The following is a 16,705-nucleotide window of genomic DNA, read 5'->3' on the forward strand; positions in this document are numbered from 1 at the left end:
CAGCCCAGATACCCTTGTCAGGGATGGTCTCAGCCTCCAGCCAGGTGTCGGTGGCCGCCCGAAGTGGCTGCCTCTCTGCTGTCCTGGGCAGGGTCCCATTGCTCCTCGGCTCTTGCTCCCTTGGGGGCCTGGCCAGTTCCTCCTCCTCGGCCTTCCTCATGGACAGGCGGATGTCTGAGCTCGAGTAGGTGTAGCCATGGCCGGCAGGGCAGATCTCCTTGAACGCCTCTGCAAGGTCAGCGGTCAGAGGACAAGCTAGGAGATGCCGATCCTGCAGGAACCCAGGACTCTCCCTTCCCTCCCACTGGGGAACAAGACAATTGTGGCAGCAAGGAGAGGGGGACCCCAGGTTGGGGTAAGTTGGGCAGGAAGGAAGACTAAGGGTCTTCTGGCTAGAGGTTAGGTCCAGGCGTGGAAAATGGCCACTGGCTTGGAGGAAGCCCCTTCGTGGCCAGAGCTGACATGGGGACAGAGGGTTACCTGTGCCAAGCAAAGGGCATTTCTCACACTTGCTGCCCCATGCTTTGCCCACGCGGCTGCAGCAGCATATCTGCTTGGTGATCCTCTGGGCCAAAGGCAGGGCACAGGTGCCAGGCCCCAGCGACCGGTAGCACAGCCCCTGCTGCATGGAGACGGCCTTGTCCGCTGCAACAGACACGGCAGGCGGGGATGGGCAGGTGGCCAGCGGGAGGGGAAAGCATAGGTGGGAGGGCAGTGAATGGAGGAGTGGCTGGCTGTGTGCATTCAAATTGGCCTGGCCCCTGTCTCAATCTGGGTGTCTGGGGCCCTGAAAACGCTCACAAGAACGTTAGGAGAAACAGCTGCAGTGGAATGCTTCAGCACCTCCTCACGTTACCTGTTTGAGGGGACCCTTGACTCCCACGCCCACATGGAGAACCTGAGAGCAGGAAACGGGGATGTACCTGCTTGTGTCCAGATGCTGAGTTTACAAGTGTTTACAAAACCCAACATGAGCCTAGGGTTGAGTGTGGAGCACTGTGCTCTGGGGGCCACAGTCTCCTTGGGGAGATGAGATGAGGTGAGAACCAAAGGCTTGATGAGGAGCTTTCAGGACAGGGACCCTGTCTTGGTCATCTTTGTAACCCAGGCATGCAGCACAGTGTCTGGTGCATGCGGATGCTCAGTAAATGCTCGTTGGATCAATGGATGGATGGTTAGATCCAGGAACCAAAAATCCTGTGGACCACAGTGAGTGTGAGCTATGCTGGGTTTAGATAATAACACCACTACCATTGTCCCCTTTCTTGTGCTTTGATAGTAAATATTAAAGACTATTCTCTTGTAAATTATCTCAATGGAAGATGAAGCCATGCCACATTGGAAGAGATTGAAATCCTTAGAGGGCTGGATGAGGGGACGAGGGATGGGGTGAAGAGGACAACACTTAAAGCTGAGGAATTGATGACCCTGGGGAAGTCCTGGTCAGGGCCCAGGACTTAGCAGACCAAGTTCAAATCCCTGCTCACATGGCCTCCCTGGGCTTTATCTTCTTCATGTGTAAGGATGATGGTAATTCCATGAGTAGTGGACACCTGTATTTCTGCCTATCTGGTATCTATGCCCCCATATTCTGGTAACAGCACCCTGGTTTTCCTATGGGATCCACCCCTTCCTCCAGTCTTGGTCCATGTGATTGAAGTGGAGAATGACACCACTTCCTAGCTGAAGGACTGTAGGAAGAACCCCCGGTCACAGTGATTGGGTCAGGGATGGGCACTTAACCAAGTAGCCCCAATGATAATAATCAGCTTTGGGACTTTCCCTAGATTATTAGAAAAGAGTCGCTTTTTATTTTTCTATTTTTTTTTTTCTTTTTAGGAGGAAGATTAGCCCTGAGCTAACATCCGATGCCAATCCTCTTCTGTTTTTTTCTGAGGAAGATTGGCCCTGGGCTAACATCCGTGCCCATCTTCCTCTACTTTATATGGGACACCACCACAGCATGGCTTGACAAATGGTGCGTCCATGCATGCCCGGGATCCAAACCTGTGAACCCTGGGCCACTGAAGGGGAGTGTGCGCACTTAACCGCTGCGCCACTGGGCTGGCCCCTTTCTATTTTTTTTTGATTGAGTTTGTGAGGCTGGGAGATGTAGGCCTAGAGTGTCTGTCAGCCGACTTTGAAGGAACTATGAAATCAACACAGAGGAAAAGAGCAAGAGACATCTAAAGACAATGTGAGTGCCTGGATCCAGCCAAGACTGAGGCACACCTACCCCCGGACTTCCTAGTTGTGTGGACCAATTAATTATTTTTGCTTACGGTGGTTTGAGTTGGGTTTCTGTCACTTGCAACCCAAAGACTCTTGACTAATACACCTTCTTCACAGTGATGTATGTGAAAGTGCCTTTTCAAAGGTCATGTGCTATACACAGGTCAATTATCAGTCAGTCCATGAGCCTGGGGCTCCAGGTCAAATCTCTGCCTTCCGCAGCCACTTCCCTTGCGATACTGTAGGGAATGGCTCCGTCCTTTTGAGCCCCAGGGTGGAAGTGACCCAGTTGAGAATATCAGGAGGCTGCCCCATCACAGAGGGGCCCTTGTAGGCTGCTCTACTGGCCCCGGTCAGGTGGCAAGGAGAAGGGCAAAGCTCAGAAATGAAGTGAAAAGAAACTTCATGCCTGCCCCCTCCCACCTACGGGGAGATGAATCATCAGAGGAGGCTGGAGGAGGGTAACACCAGGGAGGGAGAAAAAATAAAGAACAGCCAAAGGCCATCTCTGCCTCCCTGTATTGAGTCTCTTTTAGGCACTAATAAATAAAAGTCACCTCAGATGTAAACAAGCCCACCTGATAAAAGACTTCTAAGTCGGGGGTGGGGTGGGGAGAAGGAAGTGCTATATATAACTCACGGCCTTGATTAAGTATCTGTGTCACCATGAAGTTTCCTGAGAGCAGCCTGATGCGTTCCCCTCACTCTCTGGGTGTCCCCTCTTAAGGCTCTTACTGTCGCCTCTCCCTGGAGACACACACCAGGTCCAGCCTCGCCAATACATGGGGTGCGCCCTCTGGGTGGTGCTGGAGTCTTGCTCATCCCACGGCCTCCTCAGACCCAGTACCTGGCAGTTTGCAGACTGAGGGCTTAGCCAGCCGCAGAGAGCTCTGCTGAGCTGGCGGTGGCTGACCTGACCTGGGCTGGCGCTTTGCAGAGGCCAGATGGGACTGGTTTTATTCAGCTCTGGTCAGGCCTCCCTGCGCAAAGAAAGCCCTGTGTGGGCTGTGGCGTCAGCTCTGCCATCTGGGGGGACTGCCAGCCTGGGCCTCTCCCAGCTGGAAACAGCTGCCTGGGTGTGTACGCATGCACACACACGGACAGAATGCTAATATGACTCATGACACACATGTGTTCATGAACGCAGAGACACATTCAGAACCACAAGGGACCATAGCTTATGGGAAGGCCCTGGGGCCAGGCAGGAGTGCCATTAATGCTACGGACAGGCCCTTTAAGAAAAGTCTGCTGCTAAGTGGCCAGGCTGCTAAGCTCAGGTGCTGAGAGAGCCAGACATTAGGCCAGAGACAACACCCCCACCCCGCCCCAAAGTAAATGAGGCAACAGATGGGACAGAAATGATTAGAGAAAAAACAGAAAAAGTAGAAAATATTAATCCCCAACTGTGAAGCCTCCAAAGAAACGCCTAAAGCCAAAAGTGAAGGAGTAACTGTCTCTTTTTTTAGCAGGAGGAGACAGATCAGTTTTTGTATGTTGGGCCCCATTCCGGGTTAAGTAGCAGACATTGCGCCCTGGGACGGGGCCTGGGCAAAATTTCTTCTTTTTTTTTTTTTGTGAGGAGATCAGCCCTGTGGTAACATCTGCCAATCTTCCTCTTTTTTTTTTTTTTTTTTGCTGAGGAAGACTGGCCCTGGGCTAACATCCGTGCCCATATTCCTCCACTTGATATGAGACACCGCCACAGCATGGCTCTCCAAGCAGTGTGTCAGTGCGTGCCGGGGATCCGAACCGGCGAACCCCAGGTTGCAGCAGCAGAGCGCGAGCACCCAACCACTTGCCCTGGGCAAAATTTCTGCTCCAGGTCTGGCACATGGACCCTGAGATCCCTTCTTGCCTCCCAGTGTCCCCCATCCCCGGTCCCTGCCAGTACTCACACACACAGCGGCTCCTCGACGGATCCAGCATGAGGCCAGGTCTGCAGGTGCACAGGTAGCTGCCCCTGGTGTTCACGCACTCCGAGTCCTTGCACAGGCCCAGGGTCAAGCACTCGTTGATGTCTGCAGGGTTGGAGGAGATGACCAAGCGCCCACCCCTCCGAGGCCTGATGGAGGGGAGGGGCCGGGCCAGAGATTTCCAAATACTTTCTCCAAAAAACAGGACAACAATAAGAGAGCTGCCATTTACTAAGTGCGGCCCCTCTCAGTTTCCTCATTTGTAAAATGAGGATAATGATACTGTCTTGTTAGGAGGATAAAATGAGATAAAATTGCAAATCACTTGGTCCAATAACTTGCAGGTAATAATGATCACAATATTAAGAGCTAATGTTTACTGAGTGCCAGGTACCATGCCAAGTGCTTTACATACAATACCTCATTTAATTCTCACAAATAATTGTATCAAGTTGGTCCACATAACCTCATTTTATAGGCGAGGAAACTGAGGCTCCAGGGGGAACTTGCCCAAAGTTACTCAGCTGGTAAGTGGCACGCTGAGAGGCAAACAGGGGAAGCAGATAAGGGGACAGTTTGGGTTGGGGAGTGGAGAATGGGCTGCCCAGTCCCTCCTATTCAGCCTTCCTTGAGAGACCCTGAAGCATCTCTGCAGGACCCAAGATCTGGGGAACATGTCCACACTGAGCTGCAGGATAGAGGGACTCCTGCAAAGAAGAGGGGGCAGGAGGCAGGCGCTGGGGGCAGAGGGTCAGGAAGCATGTCTCCAGGTCCTCCAAACACCCCTGCCTTAGGCAGGCCACATCATGCCCTCAGACCAGTGGATGTTCTTGATGTTCTTCCAACAAGGAGCTACCTACATTAGCTTCCTTTGTGATCTCAAAAACTTTTCATGCTGGAAACTTCTTCCTGTCAAGGGGAAATCCCAACTCTCACACTCTAAGTTCCAAAAGTCAGGGGCCTTTTGGTGACGGCACCTTTGCTGATGATCGTGGCGGCAGCAATGATGGTGAGCATGAAAGATTTGCGAGGGCACCCACTCCAGGGTAGGAGATGACACACAGCATCCCAGTGTCATCAGAGCCACCTGCTTACCCACAGGCTTTGGGGAAACTGGCACTGAGCACAGGAATGAAGGGGCTGACAGATGACCCCACTATTCCTTGGCAGGACACCCTGTGGGGAGGGAGGTGCCTGGGGAAATGCCACTGAAATCTGGGAAGAGGAACTGATCCATTTGCCTCTGGACTGTGACCAGAGCGATATGTCTAAATACAATCTGACTTGCATCCCCTCTGCTTGAGAAGCATCTGGGTTCCCCATCACCTCCTAGAGGGAGCCCTAAACCCACCCATGGTATCCAAGACCCTCCACCATTTCCTCAAATGGTGAGCTGGTGGCTCTGATGAGACTCCGGGATGCCTGGGTAATCTTCTGTGTGTACACAGGCTGTACTCCAGCCAGCCCAAACTGTCCCTTTGCTTATGCTGTTCCCTCTGCCTGGAATGCCCGCATCCCCTTTAGCAGGCCAACTTTACTCATTCTTTAAGTCTAGATCAGGTATCACCTGAAGCTTTTCCCGATCCTCTAGTCTGGGAAGGGCCCCCACTGTGGCACCCCATACCACCAAGAGCACTTCTCTCATTGTGGCTAATTGTTTAGGTGTCTGTCTTCACCCGGGGCAGTGACCACATCTTACCCATCCCTGTGTACTAGCACCTAGCACAATGTATGCAACTCATGGCAATACCCCCAAAGTTACCCTGTGGAAGTAGGAGAGAAGGATGGAGAGAGAGAGAAGGGATGGCGCACATGGGTGCAGAGGTGAGTGGGTCCCTTCCCACATGTGGAGACCACGGCCACAGACATGGGGAGAGGGAGGTTTCAGAGGCAGAGACTCCTGGGAGGGCCCCTTGGCACCCTGTATCACAAGGGCTCAATGGAGGTGGGGCAGAGAGCTCATTTGAGATCCTGGGAATAACTGTAATGCTCCAGACTGGGAAACCTGCCAGGAGGAGAGGCCCTTGGGGACAGTTTAGATATGAACAGCCCTACTGTATCCTCCAAGGGCAAAACTACAGACTTCTCTCGACAGTAACTATCCACTAGGCCCTTAGCCCATTGCCCCTGGGGGAGGCTGACCCCGGGCTGGCTGGGTCAGAGGCATGCCCTTTTGCCTGGTCCAAGCACCTTATTCATGGGCCAGAAATCCCCCCTGGGGCCTGGCACCCCATAGGCAGATAATCAAGCCATCTCAGGGGTTCCTCAGACTCCTACCTCCTGAAGGAGCCTCCAGGGGGAGGGTACCTAGGAGGCCATCTGGGTCAATCCTCTGTCTCTAACTCAGCTTCACCCAAAGCAAACCACACAGAGAGCGATTTGTCCAGTTCTCAAAGCTCTCTAAAGGGGAAGCTGCCTTAGCTTCCATTGACCTCTCCCACTGGCTGGAAGGCCCTGTGCATATCACACCTGTTGCCAGGCCCACAGCCAACAGGGGCTCCCTGCTCAGAGCCTAAGTTTGCCCAGTGGCAGCAGCTGCCCCTCAGTGAAAGCTTCTGGACCCCTCAGTCATCCTGGTCCCACTCCCTACCCCCACTGGAATCCCCTGTGGTGACAAAGCCATAGCTGAGCCCTACCACCCACCCTTCTGTCCCAAGGTGCCCCTGGGCCTTGCCCCTCTGGGAGCTCTCTAATGCAGAGCACCTCAGGCCCCAGATGGCCTTACAGAGCTCCCCCTTCCCAGACCTGTGGGAGGGAGGTCTGAGCAGCTGAAGGTGCTTTGTTGGGGAAAGTCCACAGAGGTCCCCATCAACTCAGGTTGACTTGATCTCCCACCTTGGAGTCAAAAGTCCCCCCATTCCAAGGAAATGGGCCCAGGAGGTGAGTGGATGTGCAGGGACTGAGGCGGCACCTTCAGACACGGCCCACACAGCCCTAGAGAGGCACCTGGCCCAGGTCCAGGAGGGGGTGTGTAGAGATGAGGAGGAGGGGATGAGCTTTCTCAGCTCACTCAATCACTATCCCTGACTTCCTTAGGCCCCTGGAACCAGCAGCCCCCACAGCTCCCCCAGGCTGGGGCTTAGAGGTGCCCAGCAGAGACCACCAAGACAGTGACAGCCGCTTCGTCTGTCTGGGGATGGGGTTGGTGTCCCTGCATCACCAGGACTCCGTCATTTCCCCTCCCCAGGCCCAGCCCTCGCTCCAGGCATCCTTACCTTGGCAGTGAGTGAGGTTCAGTCTCTTGTATCCCTTGGGACACTCCAGCAGGCCATTTTCAATCACTGGGGAGGCTGAGGAATGAAGATATAGACAGGTCTCACTGGAGGGCCCTTGAGCTCCTCTGTCACTCATGCTGGGAAGTGGGGTCCAGTCTGGACATCCAGCCCATTCTGCAGCTATGAGGCCCCATTCTCCCAAGCCATCACCCTGGGTAGCTGTGTCTCCTTAGCTGAAATCCCTTCCCTGGATCTTACCAGGCTACTCTCAGCCCTCCTTGCTCTTACTAAAAACGATACTAAGTGACTATATATCTTGTGTATAAATATAATATTATATACAATATATATTTTATCAATGTTATACAATATAACATGTGATTGTACAAGTTTTATTTATTTATTTAACTTTTTGTTTTTGAAGTAACTATTGATTGGCAGGAAGTTGCAAAAAATAATACACAGAGGTCCCCTGTGTCTATCACACAATTTCTCCTAATGGTTACATCTGACATAATTATAGCTGTTTTATTGGTTTTTAAACATCTGGATACAACAATTCACAGTCTGGTTCTAAATGCAGTTTATTTTGATACTTGGTTTTAATGCTGCTGTAGCTGACAAGGTATCTTAGATCAAGATGGAAGAAGCTCATCGTTGATTTCACTTATAAAACCGTGATATTCATTTTTCGCTCACATTCACCCACTGTGTGATGCTGTTGTTGAAGTTTGGCTAGTAAATTTCCATCTTCCCTGAGGTCAGTTAGTTGTTCTTAGAAATTTAAAATAAGCTATAAAATTCCAGTTTTAAGTTTTTTAAGTGTACAAATAGATATGGTTTACAGCAACAAATCATGTAATGATGGAACTGTTCCCAAACATCCATTTTCAAAAAGCTTTCTCTGGAGCACTAGTCTCTTGAAAAGCAGCCCTGTTGGAGGTTTGTAGCAGACAAAACTGGGCAGATGTCTGAATCCAGATGGACCAACAAGGAAATAATTCTCAGTATTTTGGTGCTGACACACATCCTACCTTGATTTCACAACATTTCCTCTTACATTACAGAGAAAAAAAAATGTGCTTAAAAAAAACTACTCACATTAAATAAAAACAAGGAAAACATCTCCATTACTTTGGAGGGACAAACTAGTATGTCAACCTCCAAAGTAATGCTTTGAAGGGTTTTTTTTTCCGAAGGTTTTTTTTTTTCTTGAAAAGCTCCAGCAGGTTGCATATTACTGACAGCCATCTGTCGTCACAGAAAAAGGCAGCAAGTGTGGAACACCCATATTTTTGTTTAGGAAAAAAAGAACTCATCTTTAAGTTTGACAATTCCTTGGCTAAGTCATAGCCAGCAATTCTCAAGGGGTTCAAGGGATTGTCACGGACACTATACCAATACAAAGTTCCGTAAAGATACCATGACACTTTAAAGGTCTCATTTTATAAAGCTAAGCACATGATAACTTCTGGCAGCAATTTGTGTTCTTCTAGCTTGACTTCTTTGTGCCAATAGCTTGCCTATGAATGCTGTGGTGAGGAAATTGTACATGCATTGCTTTCTCAATCTCCATTACTTTACCAGCCATAGCATCAGTGGACACTTACAGAGTTGTTTGGTAAAGCTTATTTTTATTCAAGAAGTCATTTACTGTGAAGAACATATGTCCTCTGGTTGATCCTTTCTTTAGTGGTCTACAAAAAGTTAGTTCTTCCTACAAAGAAACAATATTAAGGGCAGCTAGACAAAAACAAAAAATAACGTACAAAGGAACTCCCATCAGGCTCTCAGCGGATTTCTCAACAGAAACTTTTCAGGCTAGAAGAAACTGGAATGATATATTCAAAATACTAAAAGACAAAAACTTTCAGCCAAGAATACTCTATCCAGCAAAAATATCCTTCAAATATGATGGAGAAATAGTAACTCTCCCAGATAAACAAAAGCTAAGGGAGTTCATGGCCACGAGACCGCCACTACAAGAAATACTCAAGAAGGCCCTCAGGCCTGAAAACAAGAAGAGAAAGGGAACACAAAGCTTGGAGTAAGGAGAAAAGTAGGTAGACAAAATCAGAGAAATAGTAGATCTTTACCGGAATAGGTTAGCAACCACTTAAATACTAAACTCAAAGATCAAAGGAAGAAATTCACCAAAAAATAAATTTAACCTCATCACTGTAAACACACAGCCACAACACAAGATAGAATAAGGTATAACAAGAGCAACTTAGAAGGGGAAGAGGAAAGTGACTGAATTGACTTAGTATAAGGAAATAGGAGGCTATCAGATAATGGACTATCTCATACAGAAGATTTTTCGCCCAAACCTCAAGGTAACCACTAAACAAATAATCAAATTAAAACCACATATGATAAACAAAGAGAAAACTAGAAGAATCATAAGACAGAACAACCAAACTGAATTGGCAGTCCAAAACAAATGGGACAAGAAACAAAGGAAATGCAAAAGAACCAGAAAATAAGTGACAAAACAGCAACATTCAACCCTCATATTTCAATAATTACCCTAAATGTAAATGGATTGAACTCTCCAATCAAAAGATACAGAGTGGCAGGATGGATTAAAAAGCAAGACCCAACAATATGCTGCCTTCAGGAAACACATCTTAGCACTAAAGACAAGCACAGGCTCAGAGTGAAAGGATGGAAGACAATACTCCAAGCTAATGGCAAACAAAAGAAAGCAGGTGTTGCCATACTCATATCAGACAAAGTAGACTTCAAGATAAAACAGGTTAAGAAAGACAAAGAAGGGAAATATATAATGATAAAAGGGACACTCCATCAAGAAGACATATCACTTATAAATATATATGCACCCAACATAGGAGCACCGATGTACATAAAACAACTATTAACAAACCTAAAAGGAGAAATCAACAACAACACAATAATAGTAGGGGATCTTAACACCCCACTTACAGCAATGGATAGATCATCCAGACAAAAAGTTAATAAAGAAATATTAGACTTAAATGAAAAACTGGACGAGATGGACCTAGTAGACATATACAGAGCACTCCACCCAAAAACAGCTGACTACACATTCTTCTCAAGCGCGCATGGAACATTCTCTAGGATAGACCATATGTTGGGAAACAAAGCAAGCCTCAATAAATTTAAGAAGATTGAAATCATAACAAGCATCTTTTCAGACCATAAGGCTATGAAACTGGAAATGAACCAGGAAAAAAAAACTGGGAAAGTGACAAAAATGTGGAGATTAAACAACATGCTACTGAACAACCAATGGATCATTGATGAAATTAAAGGAGAAATCAAAAACTATCTGGAAACAAACGAAAATGATAACATGCCATATCAAACCATATGGGACGCAGCAAAAGCGGTCCTGAGAGGGAAACTCATAGCGATACAAGCCCACCTTAACAAACAAGAAAAAGCCCTAATAGGCAACCTTAAATTACACCTAACAGAAATAGAAAAAGAAGAACAAACAAAGCCCAAAGCCAGCAGAAGGAGAGAAATAATAAAAATCAGAGCAGAAATAAATGATATTGAGACCAAAAAAACAGTAGAAAGGATTAATGAAACAAAGAGTTGGTTCTTCGAGAAGATAAACAAAATAGACAAACCCTTAGCCAGGCTAACTAAGAAAAAAAGAGAAAAGGCTCAAGTAAATAAAATTAGAAATGAAAGAGGAGAAATTACAACGGATACCATGGAAATACAGAGGATTATAAGAGAATACTATGAGAAATTATATGCCAACAAATTGGACAATCTAGAAGAAATGGATAAATTCTTAGACTTATACAACCTCCCAAAATTGAACCAAGAAGAAATGGAGAATCTGAATAGCCCAATCACAAGTAAAGAGATTGAAATAGTAATCAAAAACCTCCCAAAAAATAAAAGTCCAGGACCAGATGGCTTCTCCAGTGAATTTTACCAAACATTCAAAGAAGATTTAATACCCATCCTCCTCAAACTATTCCAAAAAATAGAGGAAGATGGAACACTTCCTGAATCATTCTATGAGGCCAACATCACCCTGATACCAAAACCAGACAAAGACAATACAAAGAAAGAAAATTACAGGCCAATATCGCTGATGAACATTGATGCAAAAATCCTCAACAAAATATTGGCAAACCGAATACAACAATATATTAAAAAGATCATACACCATGATCAAGTGGGATTTATACCAGAGACGCAGGGATGGTTCAACATCCGCAAATCAATCAACGTGATACATCACATCAACAAAACAAAGAATAAAAACCACATGATCGTCTCAATAGACGCAGAGAAGGCATTTGACAAGATACAACATCCATTTATGATAAAAACTCTCAATAAAATGGGAATAGAAGGAAAGTACCTCAACATAATAAAGGCCATATATGACAAACCCACAGCTAACATCATACTCAACGGGGAAAGACTGAAAGCCATTCCTCTGAGAACAGGAACGAGGCAGGGCTGCCCACTCTCACCACTCCTGTTCAACATAGTACTGGAGGTTTTGGCCAGAGCAATTAGGCAAGAAAAAGGAATAAAAGGAATCCAAATAGGTAACGAAGAAGTGAAACTCTCACTATTTGCAGATGACATGATTGTATATATAGAAAACCCTAAAGAATCTGTTGGAAAACTGTTAGAAACAATCAACAACTACAGCAAAGTTGCAGGGTACAAAATCAATCTACAAAAATCAGTTGCATTTCTATATGCTAATAATGAACTAACAGAAAGAGAGCTCAAAAAGATAATACCATTTACAATTGCATCAAAAAGAATAAAATACCTAGGAATAAATCTTACCAAGGAGGTGAAGGACCTATACAATGAGAACTACAAGACATTATTGAGGGAAATCTACGATGACATAAAGAAATGGAAAGATATCCCATGCACGTGGATTGGAAGAATAAACATAGTTAAAATGTCTATATTACCTAAAGCAATCTACAGATTCAATGCAATCCCAATCAGAATCCCAATGACATTCTTCACAGAAATAGAAAAAAGAATACTAAAATTTATATGGGGCAACAAAAGACCCCGAATAGCTAAAGAAATCCTAAAGAAAAAGAACAAAGCAGGAGGCATCACAATTCCTGACTTCAAAACATACTACAAAGCAATAGTAATCAAAACAGCATGGTACTGGTACAAAAACAGACACACAGATCAATGTAACAGAATTGAAAGCCCAGAAATAAAACCACACATATACGGACAGCTAATTTTCGACAAAGGTGCTAAGGACATGCAATGGAGAAAGGAAAGTCTCTTCAATAAATGGTGTTGGGAAAACTGGACAGCCACATGCAAAAGAATGAAAGTGGACCATGTGCTATCGCCATTCACAAAAATTAACTCAAAATGGATCAAAGACCTGAAGGTGAGACCTGAAACTATAAAACTCATAGAAGAAAATATAGGCAACACACTATTTGACATTGGGTTTAAAGGAATCTTTTCAGATGACATGCCTCCCAGACTAGGGAAACTAAAGAAAAAATAAACAAGTGGGACTTTATCAGACTAAAGAGCTTTTATAAGACAAATGAAACCAGAATCAAGATGAACAAACAACCAACCAGCTGGGAGAGAATATTTGCAAAAAATACATCTGACAAGGGGTTGATCTCCATAATATATAAAGAACTCACACAATTGAACAACAAAAAAACAAACAACCCGATCAAAAAATGGGCAGAGGAAATGAACAGACACTTCTCCAAGGAAGATATACAGATGGCCAATAGGCACATGAAAAGATGCTCAACATCACTAATCATCAGGGAAATGCAAATCAAAACAACACTAAGATACCACCTCACGCCCGTTAGAATGGCTATAATCACCAAGACAAAAAACAACAAATGTTGGAGAGGATGTGGAGAAACAGGAACCCTCATACACAGCTGGTGGGAATGCAAATTGGTGCAGCCTCTATGGAAAACGGTATGGAGATTCCTCAAAGAATTAAAAATAGAGATGCCCTATGATCCAGCCATCCCACTACTGGGAATCTATCCAACGCACCTGAAATCAACAATCCAAAGAGGCTTATGCACCCCTATGTTCATTGCAGCATTATTCACCATAGCCCAGAAGTGGAAGCAACCTAAGTGTCCCTCGACTGACGATTGGATTAAGAAAATGTGGTATATATATACAATGGAATACTACTCAGCCATAAAAAAAGACAAAATCGTCCCATTTGCAACAACATGGATGGGCCTGGAGCGTATTATGTTAAGTGAAATAAGCCAGAAAGAGAAAGACAAACACTGTATGATCTCACTCATATGTGGAATATAAACCAACACATGGACAGAGAAAACTGGACTGTGGTTACCCGGGAAGTGGGGGTGGGGGGTGGGCACAAGGGGTGAAGGGAGTCATATATGGGGTGATGGACAAACAAAAATGTACAACCCAAAATTTCACAATGTTAGAAACCATTAAAATATCAATAAAAAAAAAAGTTAGTTCTTCCTATATTTTATTGTTGAAATAGATTCTTGCAAATACCAAGAGACCTATTAGAAATATTTATACTGTCATCCAATTGTATAGCAAAGTTTGAGTGTCTCAGTGGTTTTAAATGTTTTTCTAATCAAGATAGCTTTTACTTTATCATTAGCTGCTACCTCTGGGCACATTATACACGTAAGGCAGGGTTTGTTATTAATGATAGTAGATATAAACTATATTTCATTTAGCCTTCTTAATCATTTGGATCCTGGGGTCCATTTGGGGTCACTCTGAGAGGTCATCATTGTTTTTACCTTGGAATACAGCTGATTATGTGTTAAAGAAGAAGTGTCAGCATTGTATTTTTTAATGCTTACTTGCAATTATGTTATTAGTATTAGTTTGAATCCTGTTTCCTCTTGGGAATTTTTTAGAGTCACTTCTCCACTTGGTGAGGGTTGCTTTAGTTAAAACTAGACAACATAATTGAAAAATCCCCTAAATTGAGCATGTTGTATGTCACATGTTGTGACGTCCCAAAGACAAGTGTGAGGAGGTGCCACATTGTCTTGGAACTCCCACCCTTCCCTGAGGACACGTTGCATGCCAAACATGACATGTGACAGTTTGACATATGGATCAAGTGAGGACATAAATTAGTAAGGCTTAATTTTCTTAAGATTAAAAAAATGCACATTGAAGTTGTAATATTTTTCCGGCCATGGACAGTTTTGCTCAGGGCTGGCATGTTGCTTCACCGTGGGGACTAGGCTCCAGCCTAAAAGGCCGCTGCGTGGAGATAAGCGAGGCTTCTGAAGGTGCTGACAGTGAAGCGGAAGGATGGGAGTGAGGCTGGGAAATGTGAGCGCCCTTGGCACGAGGCTTGGGGGTATGAACAGAGAACAGGGAGGAGGAAAGAAAGAGGAGAAGTTGTTTGGAGAAATGGGGACAGCAAGCTGATTAGATGCAGCCCTGGAACATTATGAGGAGCAGAAATAGGAAAGAATAATGCGAGGCTGATGCCAGAGGGTCGAGGAACGTTAACGAGGGGACATCTGTGCAGTGCTGGGAGCTGCAAGGCGTTTGGTAGATATTATCCTGTCTGTTTCCCACAACAATAACCCTGTAAAGCAGGGATCATTATCCCCATTTTACAGATCAGGAAAGTGAAGCTCAGAGGGGGCCAAGTCAGAGTTGAATTCAAGCCTCTTGCTGCAAAGGCCACATCCCTTCCGTGCCACCCTGCTGCCGAGAGAGAGAGGGAGAGAGGGGGAGCCAGGAGGCCAGGGCAGCATAGTGATGTCAGGAGGGAGAAATTAGGCAGAAGGGCCTTGCTTCTTTAATGAGCAGGAGCGGAGTGGTGGAGAGCTGGGATTAGCGCCGAGAGCAAGGGTGGAACCAGCTGCTGGCACCTGCAAGAACTCGTGAGAACCCGCGGAATGCATCAGCTGAGAGGAGCTGCGTTCATTCATTGGTCTGGACACATGTGCTTTCTCTATAAAGTGATTTCCTCCTGAGAGGACTCTGTCCTCTTGCTGGCCTGAAGAGAAAGGCAGCTTCATGAAGGCAGCTTCTAGAAACAAATTTCAAGGCCACTGTCCTGTGAAATTCCCACTTTTGCCCACAAGTCCTACTCCCAGCCCAAACCAGGGCCCTCAGTGCCTCTCCTCACACCTCACAGCGGCTGTCTATAGGGGCTGGTTCCCAGCTTCTGTAAGACCAAGGGCAGCATCCAATCCAGAAATCAGCTTCAATCTCTTTGGGGGAAAGAAAGCCCAAGTTTGGACGGCCATGTGGAAGGGAGACACCCTGGCTCGGGGTGAGGACTCAGCACCCACCCACGGCTCTGGGTGAGATTTGGACAGCCAGTGAGCCATGAGTCACAGTGATGGGAGAGGGCAGCTGTCACCGCCCCTGCCACCTCACATCCGGCGTGCCTCTCAGATGCTCCCAACACACACAGGCCTTCCCTTGTCATAGAGCTTAACACGCTGTGCTGTGACTGCCATTTCCTTGTCCATCTTCCCCGCTAAAGCGTAAGCTCCGGGGAGACAGGGACCTTGTCTTCTTTATTGTTGCTATGGAACAGTAGAAGCACTCAGTCTAAATGGAATGAATAATAATAGCAAACACTAAAACTGCACTGACTATGGGCCAGGCCCTGTTATAAAGGCTTTACATATATTAACTTATTTAATCCTTATAACAGCCCTTGGAGGTACTTACTAACATCATTCCCATTTTACAGATGAGCAAACTGAGGCACAGAGAGGTTAGGAAATGTGCCAAGGTCACCAGCTGGTAGATGGAGCTGGGACTAAGAACCCAGGCAGTCTGCCTCCAGAGGATAAATTCTGAACCATTCCTCTCTACTGCCTCCAAATACATAAATGAATGAATTCATGACAAGCCTTAGGAGTGGTCTAGGCCAAGAATCCTAGAGTCTGGAGGCCATGGGGAGATGCCTGCCCAGCAGGAAGTGTATCACCCTGACTGGGAACCCTTCCCTCCCTTTTTTTTACAAGGGATCAAGAGAGTGAACGGAAAAAAAAAAAAAAAAAGGTGGGGATACCCAGAAAGAGATCAGAAGAACTAAGATGCTGAGTAAATGCTCCACAACGGATACAACCAAAGCGCCATGCAAGATCGACAAAGGAAATGGTGAAGAACCTGTACTACCCCTCCTGGCCCTTAGCCAGACCAAGGATAAAACAAGAGATTGGAGAGTAGAGAAAAGAGGACTGTGAGATCTGGAGAGAGAATGACTAAGCCTTGATTCCCACAGGCACTTCAAGGAGACACTTGGGGAGCTGCTGGTGACCTTGCAGTTGGGACTCAGACCCGAGAAAGCCAAAGCAGCTGCTG

General features: G+C 46.0%; 1 protein-coding gene across 1 annotated transcript in view; it reads right to left on the bottom strand.

Moving 5' to 3' along the window:
• The window catches only part of LTBP2 (latent transforming growth factor beta binding protein 2), a 106,676-nt gene that overhangs the window by 29,356 nt on the left and 60,615 nt on the right, over positions 1-16,705 (bottom strand). The window contains exons 10-13 of the mRNA XM_058567366.1: positions 7,361-7,435; positions 4,128-4,250; positions 481-645; positions 13-228 (exon numbers count right to left, since the gene is read on the bottom strand). Coding sequence (XP_058423349.1) covers positions 13-228; positions 481-645; positions 4,128-4,250; positions 7,361-7,435 — 579 coding nt within the window. The remainder of the gene's footprint in view (positions 1-12; positions 229-480; positions 646-4,127; positions 4,251-7,360; positions 7,436-16,705) is intronic.

The sequence above is a fragment of the Diceros bicornis genome, chromosome 24, assembly GCF_020826845.1.
Source record: "Diceros bicornis minor isolate mBicDic1 chromosome 24, mDicBic1.mat.cur, whole genome shotgun sequence".
Classification (NCBI taxonomy): domain Eukaryota; kingdom Metazoa; phylum Chordata; class Mammalia; order Perissodactyla; family Rhinocerotidae; genus Diceros; species Diceros bicornis.